Source organism: Heptranchias perlo, chromosome 41 (assembly GCF_035084215.1).
Source record: "Heptranchias perlo isolate sHepPer1 chromosome 41, sHepPer1.hap1, whole genome shotgun sequence".
Taxonomy (NCBI): domain Eukaryota; kingdom Metazoa; phylum Chordata; class Chondrichthyes; order Hexanchiformes; family Hexanchidae; genus Heptranchias; species Heptranchias perlo.
Genome location: NC_090365.1, coordinates 5,644,780 through 5,662,752, shown reverse-complemented (window position 1 = coordinate 5,662,752; position 17,973 = coordinate 5,644,780). Strand labels below are relative to the sequence as shown.

Below are 17,973 nucleotides of genomic sequence, written 5' to 3'. Positions count from 1 at the left end.
CAATTCTTCCTACAGAGGTTGCTCTGTGCTAGTGAGTATTCCAGGACTGAAGGTGTTTGATGTGAGTCCATTTACAAGACGTAAAGGGACATCAGTGTCTGTAACGATGACATCCCTAGGCTGCAGTGTATTGGACATCAATACGATATCATGGATATTTCTCTGCTCTTCCTCTGGTCATTGGCTTCCGGTAAAGGGAAGAGTTCATTTTGGCTTAAAGTTGGGCGATAGGAATCTTGTGAAATGTTGTCCACTTGACTAAACCGTCAGAAACCTATTTCCTTGACACCGGGTTCAATCTTTGCCGTACCCATTAATTGTTCTCGGCTGGGGTAGGTGAAAGGGAAGGTTCATTCCATCTCAGGGCCCTGAGTGGAGGATGGGAAAATTAGCCAGGTTTCCTGCTCCTGAGTGCTACCTGACACCCTTTGCTGGAAAGTGCGCATCAGTAGATCTGGTTCTGCCTCTGTGAAGCGCCTTGGAACACTTTTCTATGCTAAAGGCGCTATATAAGGCGCTCGTTCTGGTTGTCGTTGGGCTCAAACTTTGATATCCCTCCATGGTCAAGTAATTTGCCAACACTTGTCTAGACTCGATGAAGAACAGCTGTTTGAATGAGGCACTGGAGAGTGCTTAGTGAAGGGGGGAAGGGGAGGAGAGGGGACGCGGGGGGCCTGTCAATGTCGCAGTCACTGCCAAAGGTTGAATATTCCTGCAGGGCCCAGCACTTAATAAAGTAATTCCTCTTTTGTTACATAGAATTTACAGCACAGAAACAGGCCATTTGGCCCAAAAGGTCTGTACCGGTGTTTATGCTCCACACAAGCCTCCTCCCACCCTTCTTCATTTAACCCCATCAACATATCCTTCTATTCCTTTCTCCATCATGTACTTATCTAGCTTCCCCTTAAATGCATCAATGTTACTCGCCTTAACTACCTTGTGGGAACGAGTTCCACATTCTCACCACTCTCTGAGTAAAGAAGTTTCTCCTGAATTCCCTATTGGATTTATTAGTGACTATCTTATATTTATGGCCTTTAGTTTTGGATTCGCCCACGAATGGAAACATCTTCTCTGCGTCTACCCTATCGAACCCCTTCATAATTTTAAAGACCTCTATCAGGTCACCCCTCAGCCTTCTGTTTCTAGAGAAAAGAGCCCCAGCCTGTTCAATCTTTCCTGATAGGTAGAACCTCTCAGTTCTGGTATTATCCCAGTGAATCTTTTTTGCACCTTTTCTAGTGCCTCGATATCCTTTTTCGTAATATGGGGACCAGAACTGTGCACAGTGCTCCAAATGTGGTCAAACCAAAGTTCGACGTAAGTTTAACGTAACGTCTCTCTTCCCTTCCCTCCTGTTCAAAGATGTAACTGTTTCATTCCTTCCCACAGCGAGCTCCTGGAAGATTTGGAGAGCTGTAAAGCTGCTGTTGGGGTAGCAGAGTGCTTTGTTGAGCGGGTGAGTAGGACTCATCTTAATCCTTTTCAATATTTCACTCGGCTGATTGCGTCACCGCAAAGTATCTCGGCCAAACTCCCGGGCACTTTAGGGGTGACTAGTGCAGAACCTGGTCAGTTCTGCCCATCAGTCTCACCGTGCTTTTGGGAGATAAGGGTGGCTAAAGGCAAGAACCTTAAAAAGGGCACCTGGCTAATCCTTTCTATCGAGAAGCCAAAGCTCAGGCCACTGACACTGAAATAATTTCGAGAGAAGACAAGGGTGAATTAAGAAGGTCAGGTGATGCCAAGGTTGGGGTTTTGGATTGTGTGGGGGGGAGGGAGAGACGGCCTGAGGGAGCTCAGAACTCACACACTCTTCAAAAACGCTGGTGGATCGCAACAAAAACAGAAAATGTTGGAAAACACCCAGCAGGTCAGGCAGCATCTGTGGAGAGTGAAGCCGAGTTAAGGTTTCAGGTCGATGACCTTTCATCAGGACTGGGAGAAGTTGGAGATTTAACAGCTTTTAAGCAAAGTATAGAGCCAGGGAAAACGGGACGGAAAAAGAACAAAAGGGAACGGTCTGTGATAGGGCGGAGGGCGGGAGTGATTAAATGACTTGTCCCATTACCACCCCCGTTTGCCTTGCACCATCATCCCACCATCATTGAATCACTCCTGCCCCCCCCCCCCCCATCACAGACCCCTCCTTTTCTTTCTTGCCCTGTCTCTCCCCTTTTCCCCGAGCTCCCTACTTGCTTACGAGCTGTTAAATCTCCAGTTTCTGACGCAAGGGGCTCGATTGCGGGAGCGTTGGGGGCTCCGAAAATCACGGAGATCCCGCTCGGGTTCGGAAGCCGGCTCCAACCCGCCGACTTCCGAGTTTCCCAGGGACCCACCTGTGTGCGCACGGGCGACCCGATAACGGAAGTCCCGTCGGCAATTAAAGCCGGCAGGATGACAGTTAAAGAGCCAAATGGACCTCATTGGGGTCCTTAAGGCACTTTTCCTGTGACAGATGAAGTCATTGTAATGATTTTTAACTTACCTGGGCGGCTTGCCCACCGCTTCTGATTCACGCCTGGTTTTACCAGGGCCGGATCAGGGAAAAAGAATCTAAATAAATTACATAAAACACCATGGAAGGAAGTTAAAACCTTTACACCTTGCTCCGATGTCCGATGTCTCCCTCTCTGATGTCCCCCTCTCCCCCCCACCCAATCTTCCCCTCTCCCCCCACCCCGATCTTCCCCTCTCCCCCCGCGATCTTCCCCTCTCCCCCCCCCGATGTTCTCCTCTCCCCCCCCCGATCTTCCCCTCTCTCCCCCCCGATCTTCCCCTCTCTCCCCCCCCGATCTTCCCCTCTCCCCCCCCCCGATCTTCCCCTCTCCCCCCCCCGATCTTCCCCTCTCCCCCCCCAGATCTTCCCCTCTCCCTCCAAATCTTCCCCTCTCCCCCCCCGATCTTCCCCTCTCCCCCCCCCCGATGTCCCCCTCTTCACCCTTGATCTTCCCCTCTACCCCCGATCTCCCCCTCTATAGGGCCAGCGATCTCCCCCTCTCTCCCCCACCGATGTCCCCCTCTCTCCCCCCCCAATCTTCCATTCTCCCCCATGATCTTCCACTCGTTCCCCCCCCCAACCCCCCAACCCCCGATCTTCCAGTCCAGCGCTGGATGACGTCTCGCTCTCTCTCCTTCTCTCGCCCCCCCCTCCTCATGTTGCAGCCCCTGAGGGAACCAGCCTGTCAATCAGGCTGGCTGCCGGGCGCACAAAACCCGGAGAGGACGTTAATCATCCATCAATCACCATGCGATCGCGTTGGAAACGGTAAGTTTTGTTCATGGTGGGAGGGGGAGGGGTTTGCCATGCCCACCTTTAGCCCCCCGCCCCTCCGCTGCCATTGCAAAATCGACCCCAAGGTCATCAGCCTGAAGCGTCAACTCTGTTTCTCTCTCCACAGACGCTGCCTGACCCACTGAGAGTTTCTAGCATTTCCTGATTTCCTTTCAGACCTCCAGCTATTTTGCTTTTGTTTTAGAATTACACGGTGGGGCCCGAGCACACAAATCCCAAATCCACTTGTCTGAAATCCCTCTCTCTCTTACTTCACTTGGAATAACGGGTTAATGCCTCCGCTACAGTGCAGAAAGGAATTTCACGCGATTGTATTAACCGTCCTTACGCTCATATTCCACTCTGCAATTCTAGGCTAATTCTAATCTTTAGAACTTCCTATTTTTAATATTGCTTCTCTATAATCACTGGGAAACAGGCAGTTCCCTTTCATGCCATTCTGAGGTTGGTGTCCTGTGATGTTGGTGCCATTCAGGGCCTCTTTGAACCCCCCGCCCCCCCCCCCAGACACCCAGGCTGGTCTTGCCAGCATCCTGTGGGCTTCTGAGATTATAATTTATTGACCTTTTCAAAGGGTTTAACCTGGAAGACGGGGGGGGGAACGCAAATGGGGCCCTGACCAGTAACTAATTATGCCAGGCCTTCGAAACACTGCTTGAATCCGCTTCCCTGGGAATAGTTTGTGAACTGATCTCAAGTTATGCTGCATCCTTCAGAAATGGGCCATTAACTCCAAGGCCCCGGGGGTAGGAGGCCACAGAAAACAAGAAATCAGTGGGTTTAACATACGGTTCTTAGACTTTTTTTTTTTGGTTCTGCTTCCCTTGCACCATTACTTTATTTATTTGTTTGTACTAGAATCGTACAGCACAGAAGGAGGCCGTTTGGCCCCTCATGCCTGTGCTGGCTCTTTGAAAGAGCTATCCAGTTAGTCCCACTGCTCCAGCTCTTTCTCCATAGCCCTGCAAATGTATCCTTTTCCAGTATTTTTATCCAATTCCCTTTTGAAAGTTATTATTGAATCTGCTTCCACCGCCCTTTCAGGCAGTGAATTCCAGATCATAAAACTCGCTGCGTAAAAAACGTTTCCTCCTGATTCTTTTGCCAATTACCTTAAATCTGTGTCCTCTGGTTACCGACCCTCCTGTCATTGGAACCAGTTTCTCCTTATTTACTCTCATCAAAAACCCTTCATGATTTTGAACACCTCTATTAAATCTCCCCTTAACCTTTTCTGCTCTAAGGAGAACAATCCCAGCTTCTCCAGTCTCTCCACATAACTGAACTCTCTCATCCCTGGCACCATTCTGGTAAATCTCCTCTGCACCCTCTCCAAGGCCTTGACATCCTTCCTAAAAAGTGTGGTGCCCAGAATTGTCCACAATACTCCAGCTGAGGCCTGACCAGCGATTTATAAAGGATCTTTCGCCAATTATCTTAAATCTGTCCTCTGGTTACCAACCCTCCTGCCAGTATTAGTTGGCCTCTTGTAGCATTGCTCATGGGCCATAAAGAGAAAGAGTTTTTCTCCCTCTCTCTCCCCCTGTCACTGTCCCTTTTACCTGTCTCCCATTCTCCAATTCGTTGCTTTAGGAATTAAGCACATAATCCGAACTGGCACTCCCAGTGCGGTACTGAGGGAGTGCTGCACTGTCGGGGGTGCCGTCTTTCGGATGAGACGTTAAACCAAGGCCCTGTTATGGTGATTCAGGCGGGCGTTGAAGATCCAACAGCATTATTAGAAGGAGAGCTGGAGAATTCTCCCAGTGCCCTAGATCAGCAATCCTCCCTCGACCACCAAAAAGTATAGATCGGTCATTCATCTCATTGCTGTTCGTGGGATCTTGCTGTGCGCATTTACCTCCATAATGTTGCTGCACTCCAAAAGTAATTTGTTAGCTGTGAAGCATTTGGGATGCTCTGTGGATGTGAAAGTTGCTATATAAATAAAAGTCTTCCTTTCTCTAACTCTTATGACGGAAAGGAAAATTTGAAACTTGTGTCACTCAACTTTAATTTAAAACACGACAGTTAAACGTAGCTCATCTCCAAATCCTATCTGTGGAAAAATGGTCAAAACCCCCAGAGGGCGACAGGGGTACTGCATTTGGCCTCAGTACCCTGGGTCAGGGCCCTCCCACTCCTGATTGCCACCCAGCGCCCCCTGCCAGATGGGCGTGATGTGGGCGTCATCGGGTGAGGAAAGGATTCGGCTTCAGTGCGATGGCTCCTGCAGTCGATTAGCCTGGCGACCGTGACTGTCGGAGGGGCCGTATACGAACAGTGGCCACGCAGGCAAGGTACCGGAGGGTGGAGCTGTGTCTGAGAAGGAGGGAGTCCCTTCTGGGGAGGAGGAGGAGGTAGGAACACTGATGCAAGGGGGTAAACAGTGAAAAGAGAACTCAGTCTCCAGGATTTATGACTGCTGCTTGGACTAGCCCCTGCACTGAGTAGCATTGCATCAAGCTAGTACCTATACCTTTCACTTACGTTCAGAAGATGGCAGGAGATTGACACTGGGCTGGATCAGCCATGATCTAATTGAATGGCAGAACAGTCTCGAGGGGCTGAATGGCCTGCTCCTTTTCCTATCCCGACTGCCTGTGAGACTTGTGCTCATCTCGAGTCAGTTCTGAGGCCCTGAGTGGGTGGCCTCACTGTAAACCGGACTCACAACGAGTAACTCTGTATAAATGTGACTTGTTTAGTAGGGATTAGAGTTTGAATTTCTTCAGGAATTAACATCAAAGCTCCAAAAATTTGGGTGTTTGGAATGCCAGATCCGATAATCCAATCCTGCAGGCTGGACTCTCCCTTGAGTGGATACACCTGGAGTCCTTCTCACAAAGCTGGAAATTGTATTATCATCTGACACGAGCAGAGGTCGGATACGGGTAACCGCTCCCTTCCCTCCTCCCCAACCAAATCCATCGCCGAGCCGGAGACAATGGACTTGTCCGCCCTCCGATAGGCTGCCGGGGATCGAGCATCCTCTTACCTCAGGCCCAAAGCAAGAAATGTATAAACTACCCAATGCTACTAAAAATAATTAAAGAACTTGCATTTATATAGCACCTTTCACAACCTCAGGACATCCCAAAGCATACATGAAGTACTTTTTGAAGTGCAGTCACTGTTGTAATGTAGGAAACATGGCAGCCAATTTGTGCACAGCAAGCTCCCACAAACAGCAATGTGGTAAATGACCAGATCATCTGTTTTTTTTAGTGATGTTGTTTGAGGGATAAATATTGGCCCCAGGACACCGGGGAGAACTCCCCTGTTCATCTTCAAAATAGTGACCATGAAATCTTTTCTGTTCACCTGAGAGGGCAGACGGGGCCTCGATTTAACGTCTCATCCAAAAGACGGCACCTCTGACAGTGCAGCACTCCCTCAGTACTGCGCTGGCGAGTGTTGGCCTGGATTATGTGCTCAAGTCTCTGGAGTGGGACTTGGACCCACAACCTTCTGATAGATCAAGAGATAAGAGTGCTAACCCACTGAGCCACAGCCAACTGAGAGAGACCCACTTCAGGGTTTTAGGGTCGAAGGGCCTGTTGGGTGGTTCCCCTCCTGGGTCATTGAGTGAATCCAGCGAGTGGCCGAGCCCTATTAATCACAGAGATCCCATCTCCAGTCTGTGCCGATCTCAGCCAGATTGGAGCTACCTTTGGTCCTTCTACCCCTGAGTTCGGACAGTGAGAATCAGGCAGCGTTCTCACTACTGAGTGCCATCCAGCAACTCTTGCCTGAAATGTGGGTTTGGCACGGGGCTGGGACTGGGACTGGGGACGGGATTGGGGCTCGGCTGTCAGGCGTCCCCTGCGGTCACCCTTCAGCCTGCCGACGCCCGAGGTCAAGCCCCACGGGTGCGTGAAGTCGGCGCGGGTGAGGGACTGGGGGAGGTGCCCAGCACCCACTGCACCGGGAGAGAAGGAGCATTCAGGAAAGGAGATGAAGAGAACGGTGGGAGCAGGGGGAGGAAACTAGCAAGAAAAAAAAAACACATCCTGGGGCCTAAAGTCAACTGGAGATCTGGAATTCCCTCGCTAAACCTCTCCGCCTCTCTCTCCTCCTTTAAGACGCTCCTTAAAATCTACCTCTTTGACCAAGTTTTTTGGTCACCTGTCTCCTTATGTGGCTCGGTGTCAAATTTTGTCTGATTTACTTTCCTGTGATGAGCCTTGGGATGTTTTACTACGTTAAAGGCGCTATATAAATGTAAATAATTGTTGTTCAGGTCTGCCAACGGGACCATGGTAAGCCCCGAGTCACCTGAACTCTGCAGCTTGACATAATTAATCAGCGATTTTTGACAGCTACTAAATCCTTTTCATTTTCCCTGATTAATTGTCTTTCGTTGGCTCAGAATGCAGTTCCTCTCAGTGAAGCAGATAATTGCGAGCTGGAAAATAAACCTCCCTTGTGTTAGGCACTGAGGCTTGGATACAAGGAATCAGTTCCCCGTACAGGCTACTGGGCTCTGGTGCCTGATGGAACACAGCTGCAGGCTTGTCCACACAGAGTGCGAGGGAAATTTAACCCCTTGTGCTCGTGATATACCACTACATCACTGGGTCACAATTCCTCACAGTGCTTCCTGTGTTCAAATTAGGAGAGGGAGGCAGCCATTTGGCCCATCCTGGTCATTCTCCCTGGTGCGGCCAACATTTTCACCCGTCCGAAAGGCACAGACTTGAGCGTATCTGGTGCACAACAACAACAATTTGCATTTATATAGCGCCTTTAACATAGTAAAAAAACATCCCTAGGCGCTTCACCGGAGCGATTATCAGATAAAATTTGACACCGAGCCAATAAGGAGATATTAGGTCAGGTGACCAAAAGCTTGGTCAATGAGGTAGGTTTTAAGGAGCGTCTTAAAGGAGGAGAGAGAGGCGGAGAGGTTTAGGGAGGGAATTCCAGAGCTTAGGGCCCAGGCAGCTGAAGGCTAGGCCGCCAATGGAGGGGCAATGAAAATCGGGGATGCGCAAGAGGTCAGAATTGGAGGAGCGCAGAGATCTCGGAGGGTCACTGAGATAGGGAGGACAACTAGTTTGGTCATCAATCACCAGATCTTGCTGGACCGTCTCAAGCAGTATTGGAGCCCCGCTCTCCTCTGCCAAAACTACGCATTGCTCTGAGATCATCCTGGAGAGCAAAGATATCCCCTGGCTTCTTTTCTCTGTTACTAATCATCTCCTTAAACCTCTCTCCCTGCCTCCTCCACCCTCACCTCCAACCACATGGCAACGTCATGGGAACACCATCATCTCCAGGTCGCACCCTGTCTTGATTTGGGCATGGTCATAGAGTCATAGAGTCATAGAGTCATACAGCACGGATAGAGGCCCTTCGGCCCATCGTGTCCGCGCCGGCCATCAGCCCTGTCTACTCTAATCCCATATTCCAGCATTTGGTCCGTAGCCTTGTATGCTATGGCATTTCAAGTGCTCATCCAAATGCTTCTTGAATGTTGTGAGGGTTCCTGCCTCCACAACCCTTTCAGGCAGTGAGTTCCAGACTCCAACCACCCTCTGGGTGAAAAAGTTCTTTCTCAAATCCCCTCTAAACCTCCCGCCTTTTACCTTGAATCTATGTCCCCTTGTTATAGAACCCTCAACGAAGGGAAAAAGCTCCTTAGTATCCATGGTGTAGAGTCAAGGTGTTAAGTTAAGAGGGGGGGGGGGGTCAGAAAGTTTCAATAAAGCTGCAGATTGACCGAAGCCAACATTCACAGGGGTCGTTGTCAATGCTTTTGGACACTGAGCTTGGTTGTGTTGGAGAATGAGAAGGGGCAGTGTGGGATCACCTTGACGTCACCTCATGTCACAATTCTGATGGTTCCCTCGATATTTGCTATTTCCTGCAAGCCCTTTCAATGGAAAAAACTCAGCGGACTCTGGAGAGAGTATCCAGCTGAGCTGACCACACGCTGACACTGCACCCCTCGAAGTAACGCTCCCTCATTAACCACCCCAGATGTTGTAACTATTTATAACCTTTATTTCTCGCTGTGCGTAGGATCATAAAAAAAGCCAACTTCACACAAATACTTATTAAAGGCACTGAATGCTGAATTAAAACTCTGGGCCCATCGACATCGGTCCTGGAGAGACCTCATTCTCCACTAATTAGAGGCCGAGCACCAGTCCCCACCTTCTCCTCCTCGCCTCCGTTCCACGTTCCTTTCATCTTTCTGCCGCATTAATTGCATCCCAACTGCCTCATGGTGAAGTGAAGTCAAATATCTCAATAGCGCAGTCCACAGAGGGGTGGGAGCAGTGAGGAGAGTGTTTACAGACACCCAATACATGTCGGGTTCTGAATCAGTGGATTGTTTTGGTCTCCCCCGATTGCCCCTCTGCTTCTTCCCGAGGCCCTGGGCAACACAGTTACTTGACTGAGCATCACTCAGTTATAGTTAAGTTACAGCCAAAAACAAATATTGAACAGTGAGTCACTGGCTCTATGAACAGCCGAGTGTCTGTATGTGAGACTGTCCTCGTGTGTGTCTGTATGTGAGACTGTCTTTGTCTGTCTCACTCTCTGTGTCTGTGTGTCTGCCTCTCTCACTCTCTCTGTCTGTGTATCTGTCTCTCTCTCACTCTCTCTGTCTGTGCGTCAGTCTCTCTCACTCTCTGCGACCGTGTGTCTGTCTCACTCTCTGTGTCTGTGTGTCTGTTTCTCTCACTCTCTGTGCCTGTGTGTCTGTCTCTCTCACTCTCTGTGCCTGTGTGTCTATCTCTCTCACTCTCTGTGCCTGTGTGTCTGTCTCTCTCACTCTCTGTGCCTGTGTGTCTATCTCTCTCACTCTCTGTGCCTGTGTGTCTATCTCTCTCACTCTCTGTGCCTGTGTGTCTGCCTCTCTCACTCTCTCTGTCTGTGTCTGTGTGTCTGTCTCTCTCACTCTCTCTTTCTGTGTGTCTGTCTCTCTCACTCTCTCTGTCTGTGTATCTGTCACTCTCACTCTCTCTGTCTGTGTCTCTCACTCTCTCTGAGTGTGTGTCTGTCTCTCACTCTCTGTCTGTGTGTGTGTCTCTCTCTCTCTGTCTGTCTGTGTGTGTCTCTCTCTCTGTCTGTCTGTGTGTCTGTCTGTCTCTCTCTCTGTCTGTCTGTCTCTCTCTCCGTCTGTCTGTGTGTCTGTCTGTCTCTCTCACTCTCTCTGAGTGTGTGTCTGTCTCTCTCACTCTCTGAGTGTGTGTCTGTCTCTCACTCTCTGTCTGTGTGTGTGTGTCTCTCTCTCTGTCTGTGTGTGTCTCTCTCTCTCTCTGTCTGTGTGTCTGTCTCTCTCTCTCTCTGTCTGTGTGTCAGTCTCACTGTCTGTCTGTCTCCCTCACTGTCTCACTCTGAGGAATTGTTTTTACTTTGTTACAACAGCACCCTCTGCTGTCGAATCCACTCCTGCTCACAGAACGAGGGAACTTGCCTCTCTCCACAGCACCGTACGGCCTGAAGATGTCTCAAAGTCCTTCACATCCAATGGATTTACTTTCGATGCGTAGTCCCTATTATTTTAGCAATCAATTTGCACACATAGTTGTTTACCATTAAGCCTTGAGCTGAATAGATGTGAGCAGCAGAGAGTTAATTGTTAGACCTGGGATAGACTAACAGACTAAAATCTCACAGCTGGACCTGCAGGTGTTCCCAGCCTGTTGGACAGTAAGAAGACCCTGCAACATCAGAGCGAAGCTTATGTGTTTTCTTTGCTTTAACGGGACAGCTGTTGTATTCAGGATGGATAAATGGATGTGTCTCTGGACCTCTCTCTCTCTCTGTCTCTCTCACTCTCTCTCTCTATCCCTATTTGTCTTTCTGGCTGTCTGCTTCTGTCTTTCTGTCTCTGCCTCTATCTCAGTCTCATTTTCTGCGTCTGCCTCTCCCTTCCTCCGTCTTCTGTCTCTTGCAGTCTCTCTTCCTCTCACTCACTCTCTCACTGTCTTTCCCTCTCTCACACTCTCCCTCATTCTATGTCCCCATCCCTTTCCCCACACTCTGTCCCCTTTTTGTTCCCCTCTCCCTTCTCTCCACCTCCCCTCTCTCTCTCCCCTTTTTTGCCTCTCTCTCCTCTCCCCCTTTTCTCCTCTCTCTCTCCCTTCCCAATCTCTCCCCTCCCTTTCTTTTCCCCTCTCTCTCTCCCCTCCCTTGTTCTCCTCTCTCTCTCTCTCCACAATTTCTCCTCTCTTCTGCCTCCCCTTGTTCTCCTCTCTCTCCCCTCTCTCCCCCTCCCCTATCCCGGCTCTCTTTCTCCACTCTTCTCTATCTCTCCTCTCTCTCTCTCTCTCCCCTTCCCTTGTTCTCCTCTCTCTTCCTCCCCAATCTCTCCTCTCTCTCTCTCTCCGCTCCCTTCTCTCTCTCTCTCTCCGCTCCCTCCTCTCTCTCTCTCTCTCTCCGCTCCCTCCCCTCTCTCTCTCTCTCTCCGCTCCCTCCCCTCCCTCCTCTCTCTCTCTCTCCGCTCCCTCCCCTCCCTCCTCTCTCTCTCTCTCCGCTCCCTCCCCTCTCTCTCTCTCTCCGCTCCCTCCTCTCTCTCTCTCTCCGCTCCCTCTTCTCTCTTTGCTCCCTCCCCTCTCTCTCTCTCTCTCTCTCCGCTCCCTCCCCTCTCTCTCTCTCTCCACTCCCTCCCCCCTCTCTCTCCGCTCCCTCCCCTCTCTCGCTCTCTCTCTCTCTCCGCTCCCTCCTCTCTCTCTCTCTCTCTCCACCCCTCCTTCTCTCCTCTCCCTCTCTGTTGTCCCTTTCAGACCCTGTTTGTGTTGGAACTGGCTCCAGTTTCCATGACTTCATTCTGTTTATCTCTGGCCCTGAAATGTTTATGCCTGTTTTTTCTGTTCCCTTTCCAGAGTGAAGAATTTGACATCTACACATTGTACTGTATGAACTACCCCAAGTAAGTCTCCAGCAGGCCAAGAATTGGGAAATCAAAATTGCTGCTTTGGTCCTTAATCTTTTGGTAAAGAAAGAGTTCGTTAATCTGAAGGCTCGAGAAATCCTGGAGGTGTTGTGACTGTGCAGGGGGACTGGGAGGAACAGCGATCGGTGTGATATTCAGTCGCAATTGGGATTCGAGTTGGAATTCATTCCCGACTTAAAGTGTCATTTCTGTACAATCTGGAAAACAGTGTTATTCAAACTGGGGTCAGTGAGAGCCTTTCAGAGTCAGGCTAAAATCGTCCCGTTTCGTTTGTAAGCTGTGTGTTCCCAGTATCTGACAGGCAAGAAATAATGTGACCAGGGTCCACTGATATACAGCGAACTGATAACTAAATTCCATTTTTAATACAGGGGGACTTGGGTGGTTTTAATTCTGTTTGGGGATCAGATTCTCAATTTATAACTATTTCTTCATGAAACCAGGCATGACTATAGCTATGTGTGTCAGTATCTGCTAGGGAGTGTGTCGGTATTTACAGAGGGTCCCTGGGGAGTGTGTCAGTATTTACAAAGGGTCCCTGGGGTGGGTGTTAGTATTTACAGGGGGTCCCTGGGAGTGTGTTAGTATTTACAGGGGGTCTCCGGGAGTGTGTCAGTATTTACAGGGGGTCCCCGGGGTGTGTGTCAGTATTTACAGGGGGTCTCCGGGAGTGTGTCAGTATTTACAGGGGGTCCCCGGGAGGGTGTCAGTATTTACAGGGGGTCCCTGGGAAGTGTGTTAGTATTTACAGTGGCTCCCCGGGGAGTGTGTTAGTATTTACAGGGGGTCTCCGGGAGTGTGTCAGTATTTACAGGGGGTCCCCGGGAGGGTGTCAGTATTTACAGGGGGTCCGCGGGGTGTATGATAGTATTTACAGGGGGTCCCCAGGAGTGTGTTAGTATTTCCAGGGGGTCCCCAGGGAGTGTGTCAGTATTTACAGGGGGTCCCCGGGAGTGTGTCAATATTTACAGGGGGTCCCCGGGGAGTGTGTCAATATTTACAGCCGGTCCCTGGGAGTGTGACAGTATTTATAGGGGGTCCCCAGGAGTGTGTCGGTATTTACAAGGGGTCCCTGGGGAGTGTGTCACTATTTACAGGGGGTCCCTGGGAGTGTGTCAGTATTTACAGGGGTCCGCGGGGTGTGTGTTAGTATTTACAAGGGGTCCCCGGGAGTGTGTCAGTATTCATAGGGGGTCCCCGGGAGGGTGTCAGTATTTACAGGGGGTCCGCGGGGTGTATGATAGTATTTACAGGGGGTCCCCGGGGAGTGTGTTAGTATTTACAGGGGGTCTCCGGGGAGTGTGTCAGTATTTAAATGGGGGTCCCCGGGAGTATGTCGATATTTACAGGGGGTCCCTGGGGAGTGTGTCAGTATTTACAGGGGGTCCCTGGGGAGTGTGTCGATATTTACAGGGGGTCCCCGGGGAGTGCGTCGGTATTTACAGGGGGTCCCTGGGGAGTGTGTCAGTATTTACAGGGGGTCCCTGGGGAGTGTGTCGGTATTTACAGGGGGTCCCTTGGAGTGTGTCGGTATTTACAGGGGGTCCCTGGGGAGTGTGTCGATATTTACAGGGGGTCCCCGGGGAGTGCGTCGGTATTTACAGGGGGTCCCTGGGGAGTGAGTCAGTATTTACAGGGGGTCCCTGGGGAGTGTGTCAGTATTTACAGGGGGTCCCCAGGAGTGTGTCAGTATTTACAGGGGGTCCCCGGGGAGTGTGTCAGTATTTACAGGGGGTCCCCAGGAGTGCGTCGGTATTTACAGGGGGTCCCTGGGGAGTGAGTCAGTATTTACAGGGGGTCCCTGGGGAGTGTGTCAGTATTTACAGGGGGTCCCTGGGAGTGTGTCAGTATTTACAGGGGGTCCCTGGGGAGTGTGTCGGTATTTACAGGGGGTCCCCGGGAGTGTGTCAGTATTTGCAGGGGGTCCCCAGGAGTGTGTCAGTATTTACAGGGGGTCCCTGGGGAGTGTATTAGTATTTACAGGGGGTCCCCGGGAGTGTGTCAGTATTTACAGGGGGTCCCCAGGAGTGTGTCAGTATTTACAGGGGGTCCCTGGGGAGTGTATTAGTATTTACAGGGGGTCCCCGGGAGTGTGTCAGTATTTACAGGGGGTCCCCAGGAGTGTGTCAGTATTTACAGGGGGTCCCCGGTGAGTGTGTCAGTATTTACAGGGGGTCCCCGGGAGTGTGTCAGTATTTACAGGGGGTCCCTGGGGAGTGTATTAGTATTTACAGGGGGTCCCCGGGAGTGTGTCAGTATTTACAGGGGGTCCCCAGGAGTGTGTCAGTATTTACAGGGGGTCCCCAGGAGTGTGTCAATATTTACAGGGGGTCCCCGGGGAGTGTGTCAGTATTTACAGGGGGTCCCAGGGGAGTGTGTCAGTATTTACAGGGGGTCCCCGTGGAGTGTGTCAGTATTTACAGGGGGTCCCCGTGGAGTGTGTCAGTATTTACAGGGGGTCCCCGTGGAGTGTGTCAGTATTTACAGGGGGTCCCCGTGGAGTGTGTCAGTATTTACAGGGGGTCCCAGGGGAGTGTGTCGAGGTCGGTACTCAGTCACTGGGCAGAGGATGGTTCTCTGGTTGGGAGTTCCGAGGGGCGAAAGTGATTCTGTGACGAGCACAATGCGGGAAGACCTGTTCATTTGAACTCAATCCTCTCTCTCTCTCTCTCTTATTGTGTTCTCCCTCCTGCGTTTTCTGTCCTGTTTTTTTTTTTACAGCTCTGTGTCTGTCCTGAGGGAGTGCATGAAGAACGAGACATTGGCCAAATTCTTCCGGGAACGACAAATGACACTTTCACACTCGTTGCCCCTGGAAACGTACCTGTTGAAGCCTGTCCAAAGGATCCTCAAATACCACCTGCTGCTCCAGGTAAGGGCCGAGAGATTGATCCAGTCCCAGGGATGACGTAGATTAAACACACAAGGGTGGGATTTACGACCGTTTTTCCTTTCCGCCTGTATGGCTCGATTCCGGGCAGCGTACTGCAGGACAGTCCACCCTCTGTCAGTCCGCCGTTTCATCGTAATATTTTTTTTCTGGGCCGCGGTGAGGGCGAATCCTCTGATTGCTTCACCTGTTCCACAGCTCTCTGCACCATACCCGAGGGCAGGGAGGGGCAGGGCTGTGCCAACGCCGCTGGAAGGGACGGGAGACCAGCACGGGTTGACTCTCCCTCTCGCCTTTTCCCCCCTCCCTGTGGGACCCCACCCACTGACCGGTCAGGGCTCTCTCAGGCCCTATTCCATTCGGTGGCTCGTTTCTCCAACTGCTTCTCCGATCTAACCCTGGTCGGATAACGGCAATTACCGGGATAATCAAGGTTGCACTTGGAGATATTGGTCTGAAGCCAACATGCGTCCTCTGGAATAATGTGTGGCCAGCTACCAACAGCTGGAATTTGGCCAGCTTCCCTGCAATTCAGTTGGCATGGGTGGACATCCTAGAGTTGCTCTCCTTTCTCCCCTCGTTTGTCTGCCTTCCGAGGAATATAATGTGAAAAGTAGGTGGGGAGTGGAAGGGACCCTATTACTTGTGTGATTTTAAGATTTTTGTCTACTGTACAGTACCCAGTTGTGTTGTTTGCACCATGATATTGTCAGTCTCCACTCCCACTGGTCTCCCCAACCCAACGTCCTGACTCCTGATCGAATAGCCTGATATTTACTGCCTGGATTCTCAGGGCCACTGAGGAGCGGCAGTGAAGAGCAGCCATTGGCCCGTGGAACCGTACCCCAGCCGGTGACGTCAGGGAAACTGGGGACAAAAGAGGGGATCAGCACCAGGCCACTTTTCACGAACACAAAGCCAAATGGGCCTTCAGATCTTAACAGTCGGGGCTGCTGGAAGGTGGTCTCGGAGCTTCCCCACAGGGAGCTGGTTAACCTCGACCCGCCCTGGTCCTACAGGCCCCCGGTGGGGTGGGGGGGCGGCCAGGGGAGCTGACGCTACATTATCCCCAGAGGGCCGCAAGACCTGCTTGGCCAATCTGCACTATTGATTTAACGATGCCCAATGATTCTTGACGCAGGAATTAGCCAAACACTTTGACAAGAACGCTGAGGGGTACGAGATGGTGAAGGAGGCCATCATCACCATGACAGCGGTGGCTTGGTACATCAACGACATGAAGAGGAAGCAGGAACAAGCCGTGAGACTCCAGGTAAAGGGAGAGGGAGGTTGAGTCCTGGTGAGAAGGCGGGTAGGTGGGTTGGGCCTATGAGAAAGGGGCGGGGCTTGATAGAGGTGCGCTGCTCATTGGTCAGCCGTGGCCTCCGAATCAGAAGGTCGTGGGTTCAAGTCCCACTCCAGAGACTTGAGCACAAAACCCAGGCCGACAATCCCGGGGGGAGTGCTGCACCCTCTTTTGGATGAGATGTTAAACCGAGGCCCCGTCTGCCCTCACAGGTGGATCCCACGGCCACTATTCCGAAGAAGAGCAGGGGCGTTCTCCCCGGTGTCCTGGGGCAACATTTATCCCTCAACCAACATGACTAAAATCAGGTCATTATCACGTTGCTATTTGTGGGATCTTGCTGTGCACAAGTTGGCCGTCGCATTTCCTACATTACAGCAGTGACTGCACGTCAAAAGTAAATCGCTTTGGGACATCCTGCGGTGGTGAAAGGCGCTATAGAAATGCAAGTCTTTCTTTTTGTTTATTGGCCGCTATCCTTGGTCTAGAGCGCCTCCTACTGGCAGGTTCAGGAGTAGCAACGACAAGAGGCCTGAACAAAGCGGGAAGGCAAAATGGAAGGGTTTTGGAAATGACTCGGGATTTGTAAAGTATTTATATCACCTGGGTCACTGCGGCAAACTATCTCTTGTCTCCCTTTACAGGAGATTCAGAATTCACTACTGAACTGGAAGGGTCCCGACCTGATCGCATTTGGAGAGCTCGTCCTGGAAGGAACATTCCGGGTGCAGAGAGCCAAGAAGGAACGCACTTTATTCCTGTTCGATAAGATGCTCCTGATTACCAAGAAGAGATCGGAACAGTACACATACAGCATGCACATCTTTGTGAGTGTCTTACTGCTAGAGACAGGCGGGGCATCGCCAGGGTGGGGAGCTCGGGTCAACTCAGACAACAGATGACTCCTCGGTCACTCCCCTCCCCTCTCCTCCTGAGGAATCAAACTTAAAAGCCCAGCGAGAGGCACCAAAGGAAAAATATAGGAACAGTCCCGACTTAGAGCGGAGGGAGAGGGGCCGAGGATACAGGAAAAGGGAATCGAGGAGCTGGCAGATAGGAATTGGAGAAGAGGGGGTCAGAGAGGGGAAGAAACAATTGAGAAGCCAGAGGGATGAGAGAAGGAGAGGAAAATGGGGGGATGGGATCGCGGGGGTTACTTCATTGGCTGTAAAGCGCTTTGGGATGTCCTGAGGTCGTGAAAGGTGCTATACAAATGCAAGTTCTTTCTTTCTCTGCAGTGCTGCAACCTGACATTATCGGAGAACTTAAAGGATCCGCTCAGTTTTCGAGTGACAGACATGACCATCCCCAAACAGCAGCACACGCTCCAGGTCAGTGATTTACCCTATAGGCTCAGGAATCGGGATTCACCATGATCTCCATTATAAACAGATGCTGACAGGCAGTTGCTAAGGCCTGTCGGCGGTTGCTAAGGCCGGTCACTAGGATCTCCGGCCTACATTGGGTTGTGTAAAGGGGCCTGTGCTTGTCTTCTGCTGCTCAATGGATCATTAACTCTGGTCAGCCTTGTCATGTTGTACCTGGACCTCCTCCACTCATCACTT

At 51.0% G+C, this 17,973-nt stretch overlaps 1 protein-coding gene across 1 annotated transcript in view; it reads left to right on the top strand.

Annotated features, from left to right (window-relative positions):
• The window catches only part of plekhg2 (pleckstrin homology domain containing, family G (with RhoGef domain) member 2), a 128,999-nt gene that overhangs the window by 75,963 nt on the left and 35,063 nt on the right, over positions 1-17,973 (top strand). Inside the window, exons 5-10 of the mRNA XM_067974799.1 lie at positions 1,396-1,462; positions 12,142-12,188; positions 14,934-15,084; positions 16,244-16,375; positions 17,053-17,235; positions 17,647-17,739. Coding sequence (XP_067830900.1) covers positions 1,396-1,462; positions 12,142-12,188; positions 14,934-15,084; positions 16,244-16,375; positions 17,053-17,235; positions 17,647-17,739 — 673 coding nt within the window. The remainder of the gene's footprint in view (positions 1-1,395; positions 1,463-12,141; positions 12,189-14,933; positions 15,085-16,243; positions 16,376-17,052; positions 17,236-17,646; positions 17,740-17,973) is intronic.